This window comes from Suncus etruscus, chromosome 1 (genome assembly GCF_024139225.1).
Source record: "Suncus etruscus isolate mSunEtr1 chromosome 1, mSunEtr1.pri.cur, whole genome shotgun sequence".
Classification (NCBI taxonomy): domain Eukaryota; kingdom Metazoa; phylum Chordata; class Mammalia; order Eulipotyphla; family Soricidae; genus Suncus; species Suncus etruscus.
In genome coordinates, this window is record NC_064848.1 from 19,966,633 (window position 1) to 19,978,652 (window position 12,020).

The 12,020-nt window shown below is 48.8% G+C and overlaps 1 protein-coding gene across 1 annotated transcript; it reads left to right on the forward strand.

Annotated features, from left to right (window-relative positions):
- Positions 1–805: 805 nt before the first annotated feature.
- Positions 806–6,982, forward strand: NOBOX (NOBOX oogenesis homeobox). The gene is made up of 8 exons (XM_049785260.1): positions 806–976; positions 3,165–3,771; positions 4,014–4,120; positions 4,377–4,489; positions 4,741–4,835; positions 5,122–5,353; positions 5,601–5,905; positions 6,684–6,982. The coding sequence occupies exons 1-8, from the start codon at positions 806–808 to the stop codon at positions 6,980–6,982; spliced, it is 1,929 nt and encodes a 642-aa protein (XP_049641217.1).
- The last annotated feature ends 5,038 nt before the right edge of the window (positions 6,983–12,020 follow it).

The window sequence follows — 12,020 nt, forward strand, 5'->3', positions numbered from 1 at the left end:
GCAAAACACCTGGAATCTGTTCTGGACGCCCCCACACCCAGCCCAGGCTCCAAGCATCTGTTTCAATCACCCAGCACCTGTTTCTCTCAGGCGCTACAAGAGACCAAAAAGAGTTTTTGCATTGACTGATCATTACTTTACTATCTGATAAAATCTCACCCTTCTCTTTGCATGTCATCTCGCCATTTCTAGCACTAGAGTGTCATCAAAAAGACATTTTGCTCATCTGAATTCGCAGATTTCAGATTTTTTGTTTGCTTGTTTTGTTTGTTTTGTTTTGTTTTCAGAGACAGTAGTAACTTGCAGTCCCAAACTGACTTCATCAAGATGGCAAGAAACAATCCACCAACCAGAAATACTAAAAACTGTCTCTCATCTTCCTGATGGGAAGAGAAATCAAGGGTGTCTAGTGTACCGAGTTGGGGCCCTGAATTCTGCCTGCCAACGTGGCCTGAATCTGCCAAGGACTGCTGTGTTCACTGAAGACTTTCAGCAGCCTGAAGGCCTGGAGTCTTGGGGTTCTGACCCCGGGTCATGTCTAGAGCAGTCCTAAGGACTAAAGCACAATGGGGACGCAGAAGTCTCCTGTTTTAATGCCTCCCAGCCAAGATCATGGGGATATGCAGTTTTGTCCTCGCCCCACGTGGAGCCACGACCTCGGGGGCCATGCTGACCTCCCAACCCTCCACACCTGATCACGCTTGCCCTGCTCCCCCGTGCTTGTGGTCCCGCACACCTGCCTGCCCGCAGCTCGCGGGACTATATTAGGCACCGCCCCTGGAGCCCTGGGCTGCCCAGCGCCATCATGGCCATGAAGCCCAACCAGGATCCCAGCCTGGAAGCCCCAGGTGAGTCGCACCCCGGGACCCCAGGCCCCCCAGACATAGGTGTAGACTGGGTGCGAGGGAAGCCCACCAAGTCCTACTCTCTACTCTTGAAGTTCTGGTCTCTCCATGCAAGCAGGGCTCCTCGCCAGGTGTGTTTATGGAACCTCACTGGGATGTAAGGCCTAAACGCAACCCCCAAAGTTGGGTCAAACCAGCCTAACTTTCCTCTTTCAACAGCCAGCCTGCCCCCGGCTTCCCCATAGGAAATTTCTAACTTCCTTTTTATTTTTATTTTTTTAAGCTTCACTTAGCAGTGCTCAGGGCTGACTTCTGTGCTCAGTGATCACTTCAGACAGACTTCAGGGATCATAAATGGTGCCAGGGATCAAACCCAGGTGTGCAAGGCAAGTGCCTGTCCTGTCCTAGACTATCCTGTCTAGCCATTTTCCAACTTCTTTACTCAGAGTAAACTCAGACTGAATTGAGGGAGGACTGTCGCCCATCAGAGGGCATTTGGAAGTGGGTTTTCTGGACATTTTTTTTTCCTCAAGAGCTGTATTTTTTTTTTGGGGGGGGGGGGTCACACCCGGCGGTGCTCAGGGGTTACTCCTGGCTGTCTGCTCAGAAATAGCTCCTGGCAGGCACGGGGGACCATATGGGACACCGGGATTCGAACCAACCATCTTAGGTCCTGGATTGGCTGCTTGCAAGGCAAACGCCCTGTGCTATCTCTCCGGGCCGCAAGAGCTGTATTTTTAGAGGCCGGAGTGATAGCACAGCCGCAGGGCTTTTGCCTTGCACTCAGCCAGGACTGACCTTGGTTTGATCCCCAGAGTCCCATATGGCCCCCCGAGGCAGGAGCAATTCTGAGCACATAGTCAGGAGTAATCCCTGAGCATCACAGGGTGTAAACCACCCCCCCCAAATATTGTTTTTTATTATAGTAATGGGACCAGGCTGGAGAAATAATAGTACAGGGGGGAAGGTGCCAGCCTTGTCTGCCACTGACCCCAGTTTGATCCTTGGAAGCTCCTGGATAACTAGCCTTGGGCCAGCCCTGGAGGTCCCCCAGCACCCTTACATGGCCTGGGCAAGGTTCAAACAGCATTGTCCTCTGGCAGTGGCACTTATCTGCCAGCCTCTTGCTAGAATTGCCAGAGGCATCCAAGGAATTTTGCACTTCCTGAGAAAGTCCTTCCAATTCCATAAAAATAAGTGATTAGTCACCACTTTGCATCTGTTTGAAACCTTTCAGAATTAGTTGGAACTGTAAAATAGCTCTGGACTGAGGGTTCTAGGGGGGGTTTCATTAAGTAGTGAGGTCAGAAGGTAGCTTTGGCCAGCATGAACAGCTTTCTAGTGGCCAAGAATCCTGATGAGCTCAGATAAATGACTCAGTTTCCTAATCTGTGTTCCAAGGACGCTTTCACAAGGAAAGCCATCACAAGGACCTAAATGTGCTTTTTCTAATCTTTGGAAGGGTCTGGGTTGGGGCCAGAGCCATTGTACAGCAGGAGGATGTTTGGCTTCTACATGGCCAACCCAGGTTTTATCCCTGGCATTTTATATGGTCCCTTGAGATAGTCAAGAGTGATTCCTGAGCAGGGACACAGGAGTAAGCTTTGAGCACTGCTGGGTATGTCCCCACTCCCCCCCCCCCCACAGAAAGACTTCAAACAATGGCTGAGGTCTGGTTATTATTGGGTGACTCATTGAAAGTATAAAGAAAGCAGCTTGAAGGGCAAGTTGGCAGCTCAGGTGGGACCACTTCATCTTTAAAGCAGAAGGAGGTTTACCCAGATGCCAGGGTAAAGGGTCTGTGTGGTGGTGAGGTGATGAGGGAGGCTGGCAGGCATAAGTGAGCTCTGGGGAAGTTGAAAATGGGTTATGCTTCATAGTTTGAGAAGTGTGTGAGTGTGGTTAATATATTGTGCTAAATTGATCCCAGGTGGTTTGAGACCTGAACCTGGTCCTCAAATTCTTGGTGTCTTGGACAGTAGAGAGGCATCCATCAACAACCAGGCACTCCTATGCTGTGTTACTAAATTAGCAGTTCTCTCAACCTAGAGGTGAGCCCTGGGTTCTTCCTGCTTACTTGGGAACTCACTCCCCTCCCAAACCATTGGACTTCTCAGTGGACTTTCCCAGAGCCTAGATAGAAAGAAAGGTCAGCCTCATGGCCAGATATAATACTGGGGTGAAAGAGTTTGCCTGGCTAATTCCATGCCCCAGCACTCCAGTATTCCACTGAGAAGCTTCAGGAATAGCTTCTGAGCAGGGCTGACTGTGATCTAAAAAGGTGAGTCTGTCCATAAGCCCCATAGTGGCTCCTGAAAGCTTCTGATTCAGGAGTCAATTCTGGAGCAAGTCTTTGACCCCATCTTTCTTCTCCCTGGTGCTAAGGCTCTGGTTCTCCCCACAGGCCAACTGGGTGAAGGTAAGTCCCTGACTGGTGAGTCAGATGAGAAGGAACTACAGTGGAGCTCAGCACCCCCGATCCAGATGTCCTTGAGAAAGGGGACCCCTCAGCCATCTGCTGTCTCTATAGAAAAGCAGTCTTCAGTGCCTCCTGGAGAAAGGGCTAGCACAGACGCTGGAAAAAAAAGCCAGGCCCCCGACTCAGGGGAGCCCCAACCAGACAGACGTCAGACCCTTAGGAGATCCCAGCCCCAGGAGAAGAGTTGTACCAACTCTGAGGGACACTCTACAGCCTCTGAAAAACAGAAAAAAACAAGTTCTGAGGCCTCTCCCAGCATCTCTCACCTAGTCCAGTCCTCATCCAGCTCAGCACCTTGCAGATCCAGCTCAAGTGGGGGGCCTTGCCATCTGGCCAAGCTCCTCAACTCATTGGACCAAAAGAACCACAAAAATTTGGTGCAGAAAAAGAGGCCTCCGGAAGTGAATTGCCCAATCCGGAAAAAGACTCGAACCCTCTACCGCTCAGGTAGATTTTGAAAGTTTAGGGGAAACTAAAGGGGCTTGGTTTATTCATCAGTGGGGCCTGGTTTTCTCTTTCCCTGGGGCAGGGCTGTGGCTTCTGGTCCCCCAAAAGGGGAGAAGGGAAATCACTTCTTGGGTTCCAGCTACACAACAGGACAAGTTTGGGGCATGTTTGGGTGCCTAGTTGCAGGTCTCTGGGAAAGTCAGGGGCATCTGTGCTGTCTAACCTCCCTATGTTATTTCCAGATCAGCTTGAGAAGTTGGAAAGCCTGTTCCAAGAAGACCACTACCCTGATGGTGATAAGCGCAGGGAGATTTCCCAGGCTGTGGGAGTTACGCCCCAGCGCATCATGGTAAAGAGGGTAGTCTGTCCTGGGATTTCATGACACCCCATTGATAGAGCATGAAGAAGAGGAGCAGAAGGTGTAGGCCTCATGCCTGCAGTGCTCTTGCCCATTTCGGCCCTGCATCAGCCTTCGAGGCTTACTGACTAGATGATGGAAATTACTTTGTGGAAGCAGCATAGGATGGATGCCACAGGACATAGTGGACTCTGGACCTTTAGGTCTAGCTAGCACTGGGTTCTCTTCATGCCTCTCACCTCTACAGGTGTGGTTCCAGAATCGCCGGGCAAAATGGCGCAAAGGGGAAAATCTGACTGGGGCCGAGAACAAGGAGAGTTCTGCAGAACTTGGCCCCAGTACAACCAGCAGTCACTCCAGGTAACCACAGGTCTAAGTCCTGGTGCTTGCCTGCAGGCAGAAAGTGGATTCTAAGCTAGGAAGGGTTGAGTATTAGAAGGTTAGGTCTGGGGGCCCAGAGTTGGTGGTCAGCATTTAGAAGAGTTTGAGCTATCTGGGGTGGAGGAGTTGTCAGGGCCAGGGACAAGGGCACATTTGTGGCTCCCAGCTCCTTTTCTCTAGGCAAGACACAGCAGGAAAGTCACTCTGAGCTCATACTCGTTTCTGTGCAGCTCTGTAGCAGAACTCCCAGCCACGGTGCCTGCGGATCCAGAGCCCAGAACCTTCCCTCAGAAGGCGCTTGTGAACCCTGTGGATGTCCATCCAGGTAAACTGATGGGGGGGAGGGAGGGAGGAGGAGGAGAAGGAGGAAGAAAAAGGAAGGAGGAGGAAGGAGGAGGAGGAAGAAGGAAGGAGGAAGAAGAACAAGGAAGAAAGAGGAGGAAAAAGGAAGAAGGAGGAAGAAGGAGGAGGAGGAAGAAGGAAGAAGAAAGAGGAGGAGAAGAAAGAGGAAGAGGAAGAGGAGGAGGAGAAAACTCCCATTTCATTGGATCTACTGGATAGGTCTGCTCCTTCTCCACCCCTCAACACCACACTCTGTCCTCTCTTTTCAGAGCCCCCACTGCTCTTGACCTCTGACCAGATGTTGGCCCCTCCCCAGCAGAGAGAGGATGCTCCAGTAGCAGTGGTGACCCCCCCACTCTTCAGTCCTCCACCTGTTCATAGGGCCAATCTTCCTTTTCCCCAGGCCCCCCTCCCACTGTCACAGACTTTGTCTCTGCTGCTAGATGCTGCTGGCAGTGACAGTGGTCACAATGATGGCCTCTGTGGTTCCTGGGGAGCCAGGTAAGCTGCCTCCTTGGGGGGAAGGTGAAGGAGGAGATGAGGAGGGGAGAGGGTTTAGTCAAGAATGGTCTAATTATAATCTTTGCTTAGAGAAGGGACAAAAACCAGGGATGAAAGATAGGTGAAAGACTTGGGACGCAGCCCTGAAGTTGCAGTTTGGGATCACAGAGATGGGAAAGATGGTCAGGGAAAGCACAGATTTCAGGGGTCTGTGAATAAATCTGATTAATTTGCTCTGCCCTTACAGCCTCATGCCTCCACCCACCTACTCCTATTTGGAAGCACTGGAACCACAGGATTATCCACCCAACAACCAGCTTGGACCCTTAGAGCTCCTTCCAGTGCCACAGAACCAGCTCTTCCCACCCTTGCAGTTCCCATCCTCATGCCTGCATCCCTTTTCCTTCCCCATGCCTGCAACCCTGATGCCACCTCTGCAGGAAGAACCCCTGGTAACAGAGCAGCAAGGTTCTGGGGGGTACACAGCGCAGGGCTATTTCCCAGGCTCCTCAACAGGGCAGCTTCTACAGCAGACCCCAACTGGAAATCTAGGTATGTAGATGCTTTTTGTGTTTTGGGCAGTGGGCAGTGTAAACCAGGACAAGTGTGGGAATGTGTCTCACACTTCCTGCTCTACTTCTTCCTCCTCCTCTTGTCTTCCTTTCATTTCTCCTTCTTCTCTTTCTCATTTCCTCCTCCTGTTCCTCCTACTGCTTCTCCCCCACTGCCACTGTTCCTCCACTTCCTCCTCATCCTGCTCATCCTTCTGCTGCTCTATCTGCTCCTTCCTATTGGCCGCTATAAAGCACTGTATCCTCTTAAGGCTACAGAAAGCTTTGGAATTTAGGAAAACCCAAGTCTGAGTTCCAGCTCAGATGGTCCTCAGCTCCTCTGAGTGTTTCCCAGACTCTGAGATGGGTAAGAACTTTCCCAGTGCCTAAGAGGAGAAGGCGAGTAGAGAAAGTGATTCTAGGCCAGAGTCAAATAGAATCAGATAGTGTTCTGATGGATCAGTTGGACCTCTGATATTCTGGACAAAAGCATCTGATTGGCTGAATTCTAGAGGCGGGGAAGAAAGATATATCTACTAGGGGTCTCCCCTTGTCCTTGCTGACTGACAGAGACATTGATCTGATCTGTGACTTAGCCTGAACAAGCCACATATTGCTGAATCCCAAAGTTGGCCTGGGAACATCTGCAAATATTAGCCAGACGTGGTCCAAGATCCCACTAATGTGTGCTGGGAGGGGACAGGAACTAGATAGGTCTCAGCATTGTTGAGCTATGGCTGATACTTGTCTGGTCTTTTCTGTCCTCTCTAACCCCACAGGTGCACTGCCCTGGAGTGATCCTGGCTTGCCAGAACTGTCATATCCAGGCCCCTTCTGCCCACCAGTTCTGGGCCAGCCCCTGAGTGGGGAGAGCTGCTTCCAGGAGCTATTTCAAGCTCCATTGCCACCAGGTCTGAGCAAACAGCCCTCACAGGGGTTCAACCAGCTATCAGAAGAGGCCAGACTGGAGACTACACCTTTACTTAGCAAGGTGCCAGAAGAGTGGCCTGGTACCTTGTGGGAGAAACCTCTGGTCCTAGAGGAGGGATTAGATGACAAGAGAAGCCGTGGCCCCTAGGTTTGGGCAATGAGTGGCAGGAACCCACTGGGTTAGGGGAGCAGAAGTTAAAATGGGAGGAAAACCAGAATGTGGTTCAGTGAGTTTGAGCACAAGTGGTTGAAGAAGGGAGCCATTCCTATCCTGTCCTCTCCTCAAATCTGGTGATCCTGAAGAGAAAAAAAGATGAGCATCCTGTGGGTAGTTATTGTTTCCCTTCTTTGTTAGACTGAGTCCTGGTAAATGGTGTAGAAATGCACCCTATTGGTCTCTGTGTGATGATTTCTCTCCTCAAGCACACAAATCACAAACGCCATGTCCTCCTTTACCTACCCTCAACTCAGCTGGCACCTGATGTTAGATGTGCGCCTGGGCACGTCCTGGGTGTGTCTCTATTGGGTGTAACCATGTGGAGCCTGGCATAGGCTCCATTGCAACAACCCACCTCTGATGGGAAGAGGGGTCATTGGACACATTCTGGGTCTTAGGTTCAGTCTTGCCATCACAAACTCGGTGCAATTCTCTAGCCTAGGCTGTAATTGCAACACATTGAGCACAGCCTCCTCTCCCCTCCCATCCACTTCTCTCCCCTCCCATCTCTTCTCTCCCCTCCCATCTCTTCTCTCCCCTCCCATCTCTTCTCCCCTCCCCTCCTCTTTTCTTCTCTCCCCTCCTCTCTCCTTCTCTCTCTTCCTCCTCTTTCTCCTCTCTCCTCCTCCTCCTCCTCTCCCTCCTGTCCTTCCTGTCCCCTCCTCCCCCCACCTCTCTCCTCCTCTCCCTCTTCTTCCCCCTCTTCCCTCTTCTTCCCTTGTTTCTTCTCCTCTCCCCTCCTCTCCCCTCCTCTCCCCTCCTCTCCCCTCCTCTCCCCTCCTCTCCCCTCCTCTCCCCTCCTCTCCCCTCCTCTCTCTTCCTCCTCCTCTCCCCTCCTCTCCCCTCCTCTCCCCTCTTCTCCCCTCTTCTCCCCTCCTCTCCCCTCTTCTCCCCTCCTCTCCCTTCCTCTCCCTTCCTCTCCCTTCCTCTACCCTCCTTTCCCCTCCTCTCCCCTCTTCTCCCCTCCTCTCCCTTCCTCTCCCTTCCTCTACCCTCCTTTCCCCTCCTCTCCCCTCCTTTCCTCTCCCCTTCTCTTCCCTCCTCGCCTCTACTTTCCTCTCCCTTCCTCTCTTCTCCCTTCTCCCCTCCTCTCCCTTCCTCTACCCTGTTCTCCCCTCCTCTTCCCTACTCTCATCCTCACTCCTACCCTCTTCCTTCTCTACTCCCTTCCCCACAGTATAGGATTTTACAAGAGGAGTCAGAAGGTATTTTGGGTTCAAGTCACTAGGATTGTTTTGTTATGTTTGGGACCATACTCAGCAACGCTCAGGGATTGCTCTGCACTCAGGATATACTAGCAATGTTTTGGGGGACCATATGTGATGCTGGGGATCAAACCTGGGTCAATGTCTACAAAGCAAGCACTCAGCCTACTGTACTAATGTTCTGGCCCCATATCTCTAGGATATAAACTGCAACAAAGTTCTAAATGTTGGGGGGAGTTGGCAATCAGAAAAAGGAATGTGGCAGATAGCTGAGGCCTATACAGATGTAATGCTAGAGCAACTATCCTTCCCCTGGCCATGGCCTTCCATTAAGCCCAGGGTCTGGCATCAAGGACTTCATTGAGCCAAGATAAAGATCAAGGTTGGGGGGATGTCTTTTCTGTCACTCATACCCCAGTAAACTGAAGCCCTCAAAGGCTCACCTAAAATTGAGCACTAGTTACTTCCTATGCAACCCTTAGGCATGGGTTGTGATGATTTTACCTTCTCTACTTACTCATGAGAAACTTAGGAGCTATGGTGGTAGATAAAGGCATGGGAAAAAGATAATGGAAGCAACCATGAAGGATGGGTGCACAGATATGGCTGAGAGGGCAGAGAGCAAGCAGAAGTCCACCTGCTTTTTCTCCTTTCCACTTAGAGGGTCTTTGCATCCACATGGATAACTTTCATCTACCATCTTGGGGGAGTTGAGGGTAGCTTGGTGACCAATCTGGTAACCAAAGAGGTCTCTTGCTTTTTACTAGAGATGATACATTGCTGTAGGATGTAAATAATCAACTTGCTTGAAAAGGCAAAGAGGGTAGGGGATGGGCCTGAAAAGGACCAGAAAAAATGAATGGAAGGTAGAGATTGAGATAAATAACATTGGTTGGTAGAGGAACAAGAAACTAAAAATCATGCACTAAAACCTCCCCTAAAGCAAAAAAGGGCAAAGATGGGGAAATGAGGTAGGGGTTAGGGAACCTGGGTGGCTAGGTCAGAAAAAAACAGCTTATAGAGTGAGATGGTGGAGTGACAACACAGCAGGTAGGGCATTTGGCTTGCATTTGGCCCACACCGGTTTAATCCTGGGCATACCATATGGTCTCCGGAGGCTGCTAGGAGTAATCCCTGAGCACCACCAAGTGTAGTTCAAAAGAAAAAAAAAAAAAAAACGGGGCAAAACGGGGCCGGAGAGATAGCATGGAGGTAAAGCATTTGCCTTGTATGCAGAAGGATGGTGGTTCGAATCGCGGCATCCCATATGATCTCCTGAGCCTGCCAGGAGCGATTTCTTAGCCAGGAGTAACTCCTGAGCGTTGCCAGGTGTGACCCAAAAACCAAAAAAACCTACAAAGGAAAAGAGAAAGTCCTCTTGGCACAGGACAACAAATATAAAAGGAAAAAGGACTGGGGAGATAGTACGGGGGTTAAGGCATTTGCCCAACCACACCCTGTTTGATCCACAATGCCACATGTTTCCCTAAGTACCCCTAATGCCAATGATCATGCCTTCATGGTCACTAGAACTGAAAAGTTCAAGAACCATCACATCCTTAGGTCTTTGAACTCTTGGGTCTTGGGTTCAGTCTTGCCATCACAAGCTCTGTGCAATTCTCTAGCCCAGACAAGACTTGCAGCACATTGAGCACAGGTCTCCTTTCTCCTCTTCTCTCCTTTTGATCTGATTGGCCTAAAATAATCAGAAATGGTCCCCAAGGCCCTTCAGCATTGCTGGGGAGGAATCACTGTTTAAAACATTTTTGTTGTTGTTTATTGAGCCACATCCAGTGACACTCAGAGTTACTCCTGGCTATGCGCTCAGAAATCGCTCCTGGCTCTGGGGACCATATGGGACACCAGGGATTGAACCAAAGTCCATCTTGGGCCAGCCAGGTGCAAGGCAAATAAATGCCCTATCACTGTGCTATCTCTCCGGCTTCTAAAAATATTTTTTAAAGAAGCACAGAAAGATGGATATGAAATAGGGGAAAGTCAGAAAGTAGTTACAAAATTCAATATTCTGGAGGCACTAAAGAAGGTGCATATTTAAGCCTGAGATGAATAAACAAATGCTAGCTTATAAGAAAGCAAATAGGAAAGATCACAGAAATCCACTAGAGGGGAAGGAATATTCTAAAAGGGAGCACAAGGGTGTGTGTCAAGAGAAAACTAAGAGACTGGAGGTGAAAAGGATCTAGAGGTTTATCAAAAGGAAACACAAGAATATGGGAGAGAAATTCTAAAGAATACACAGCTTGAGAAGTGTGTAGGGCAAGGGTCACAATTTAAGGCTCCCAGACACTAGGAAGCAAAAATGACCATGGCAAAGGAAAGGTTTATTTGAGGAGAATGAGATGGCAGCATGATGGCAGAGTCAAGAGGATGAATCAGAGAATGATGAAAAGCATGCCAAGGCAGGTATCAGAGTGAAGGCAGATCCAGGAAAGCGGCTGTAAGAAGCATGATCAGGGCAATTTACCCTGAATCCACAGTGTGCACTGGTGAGCTGAGGGCTCCTCTCTTCCAAACCTCAGATGAAGAAAAAGATCACTAGAAGAAGATCACTGAGGTCTAAGCTAATATGTGCTCCCTGAAGCCCCTTCAGTAATTATATTTCTCATCTCAACAGAGATAATCTAACTCCTTTAAAAATAGTTAAAAATTAAGTTGTATATTGAGGAATGAAGGAGCAGAACCAGCTGGAGCCAATTGCACCAACCTATGTTTGGGAGGTAAAACATTATGGAAATGGTCCAGGTCGGTGACAGTGTTTTTAGTTTTAGGGCCATATCCAGTGATATTCTGGGACTACTCCTGGTGCTACACTCAGGAATCACTCCTGAAAGATTTTGGTTACGTATGAGTTGAGTTTCAGCCATATAGTATTTCAACACCCATCCTGAACACTTTTTGAATAGTGATTTAAACTAGATGACAATTCTCCTCACCAATATTATCATATGGAACTACCTTTTCCTCGCCACCCCAAAGAATTTATATATATTATATGTAATTGTATGATATATATATGTATGTATGTATGTATGTATAAGGCTACTATGGCAAGACTTATTCTTTCAGAATTCTTTATTTTTAAAACACTATATTTTGGGGCCGGAGAGATTGCATGGAGGTAAGGCATTTGCCTTTCATGCAGAAGGTCATTGGTTCAAATCCCGGCGTCCCATATGGTCCCCCGAGCCTGCCAGGAGCCATTTCTGAGCATAGAGCCAGGAGTAACCCCTGAGTGCTGTCGTGTGTGACCCCCACCAAAAAAAACCCCCCCAAAACAAAACTATATTTTACCTAAATGTTCATGAACCTTTCTTAGTTTCTTCTAGAAATTCATAAGAATGATGCATTAGGACCGGAGAGATAGCATAGTGGTGGGGCATTTGCCTTGCATGCTGAAGAACAATGGTTCGAATCCCAGTATCCCATATGGTCCCCCTAGCTTGCCGGGGGCAATTTCTGAGCATAGAGCCAGGAGTAACCTCTAAGAACTGCCAGGTGTGACCCCCCCAAAAAACAAAAAACAAACAAAATGATGCATTAGCGATCTCTCGTTTCTAGAAACTATCTCTAAATATTAGTATAATTGTCTCTTAAATTTTAGAGACCATCATACTTCTCAAGAAAAAATATAAGATTATTAAAATTCTGTTTGACTCCTATTTGAGATTTTAAGCAAAGCTATATTTTGTGTTTATATTACATTTATATGGTACTTCTTGTCTGGAGAGGTTAAAATAAAAGTT

Bases quoted from the DNA above. Each gene is read 5' to 3' on its own strand.
- NOBOX (XM_049785260.1), top strand. From the start codon at position 806: ATGGCCATGAAGCCCAACCAGGATCCCAGCCTGGAAGCCCCAGGTGAG. The intron at 977-3,164 runs GTGTGTTTATGG...GGCTCCTGAAAG, and splicing joins CAAGCAGGGCTCCTCGCCAG to CTTCTGATTCAGGAGTCAAT. The intron at 5,354-5,600 runs GTAAGCTGCCTC...CTGCCCTTACAG, and splicing joins TGTGGTTCCTGGGGAGCCAG to CCTCATGCCTCCACCCACCT.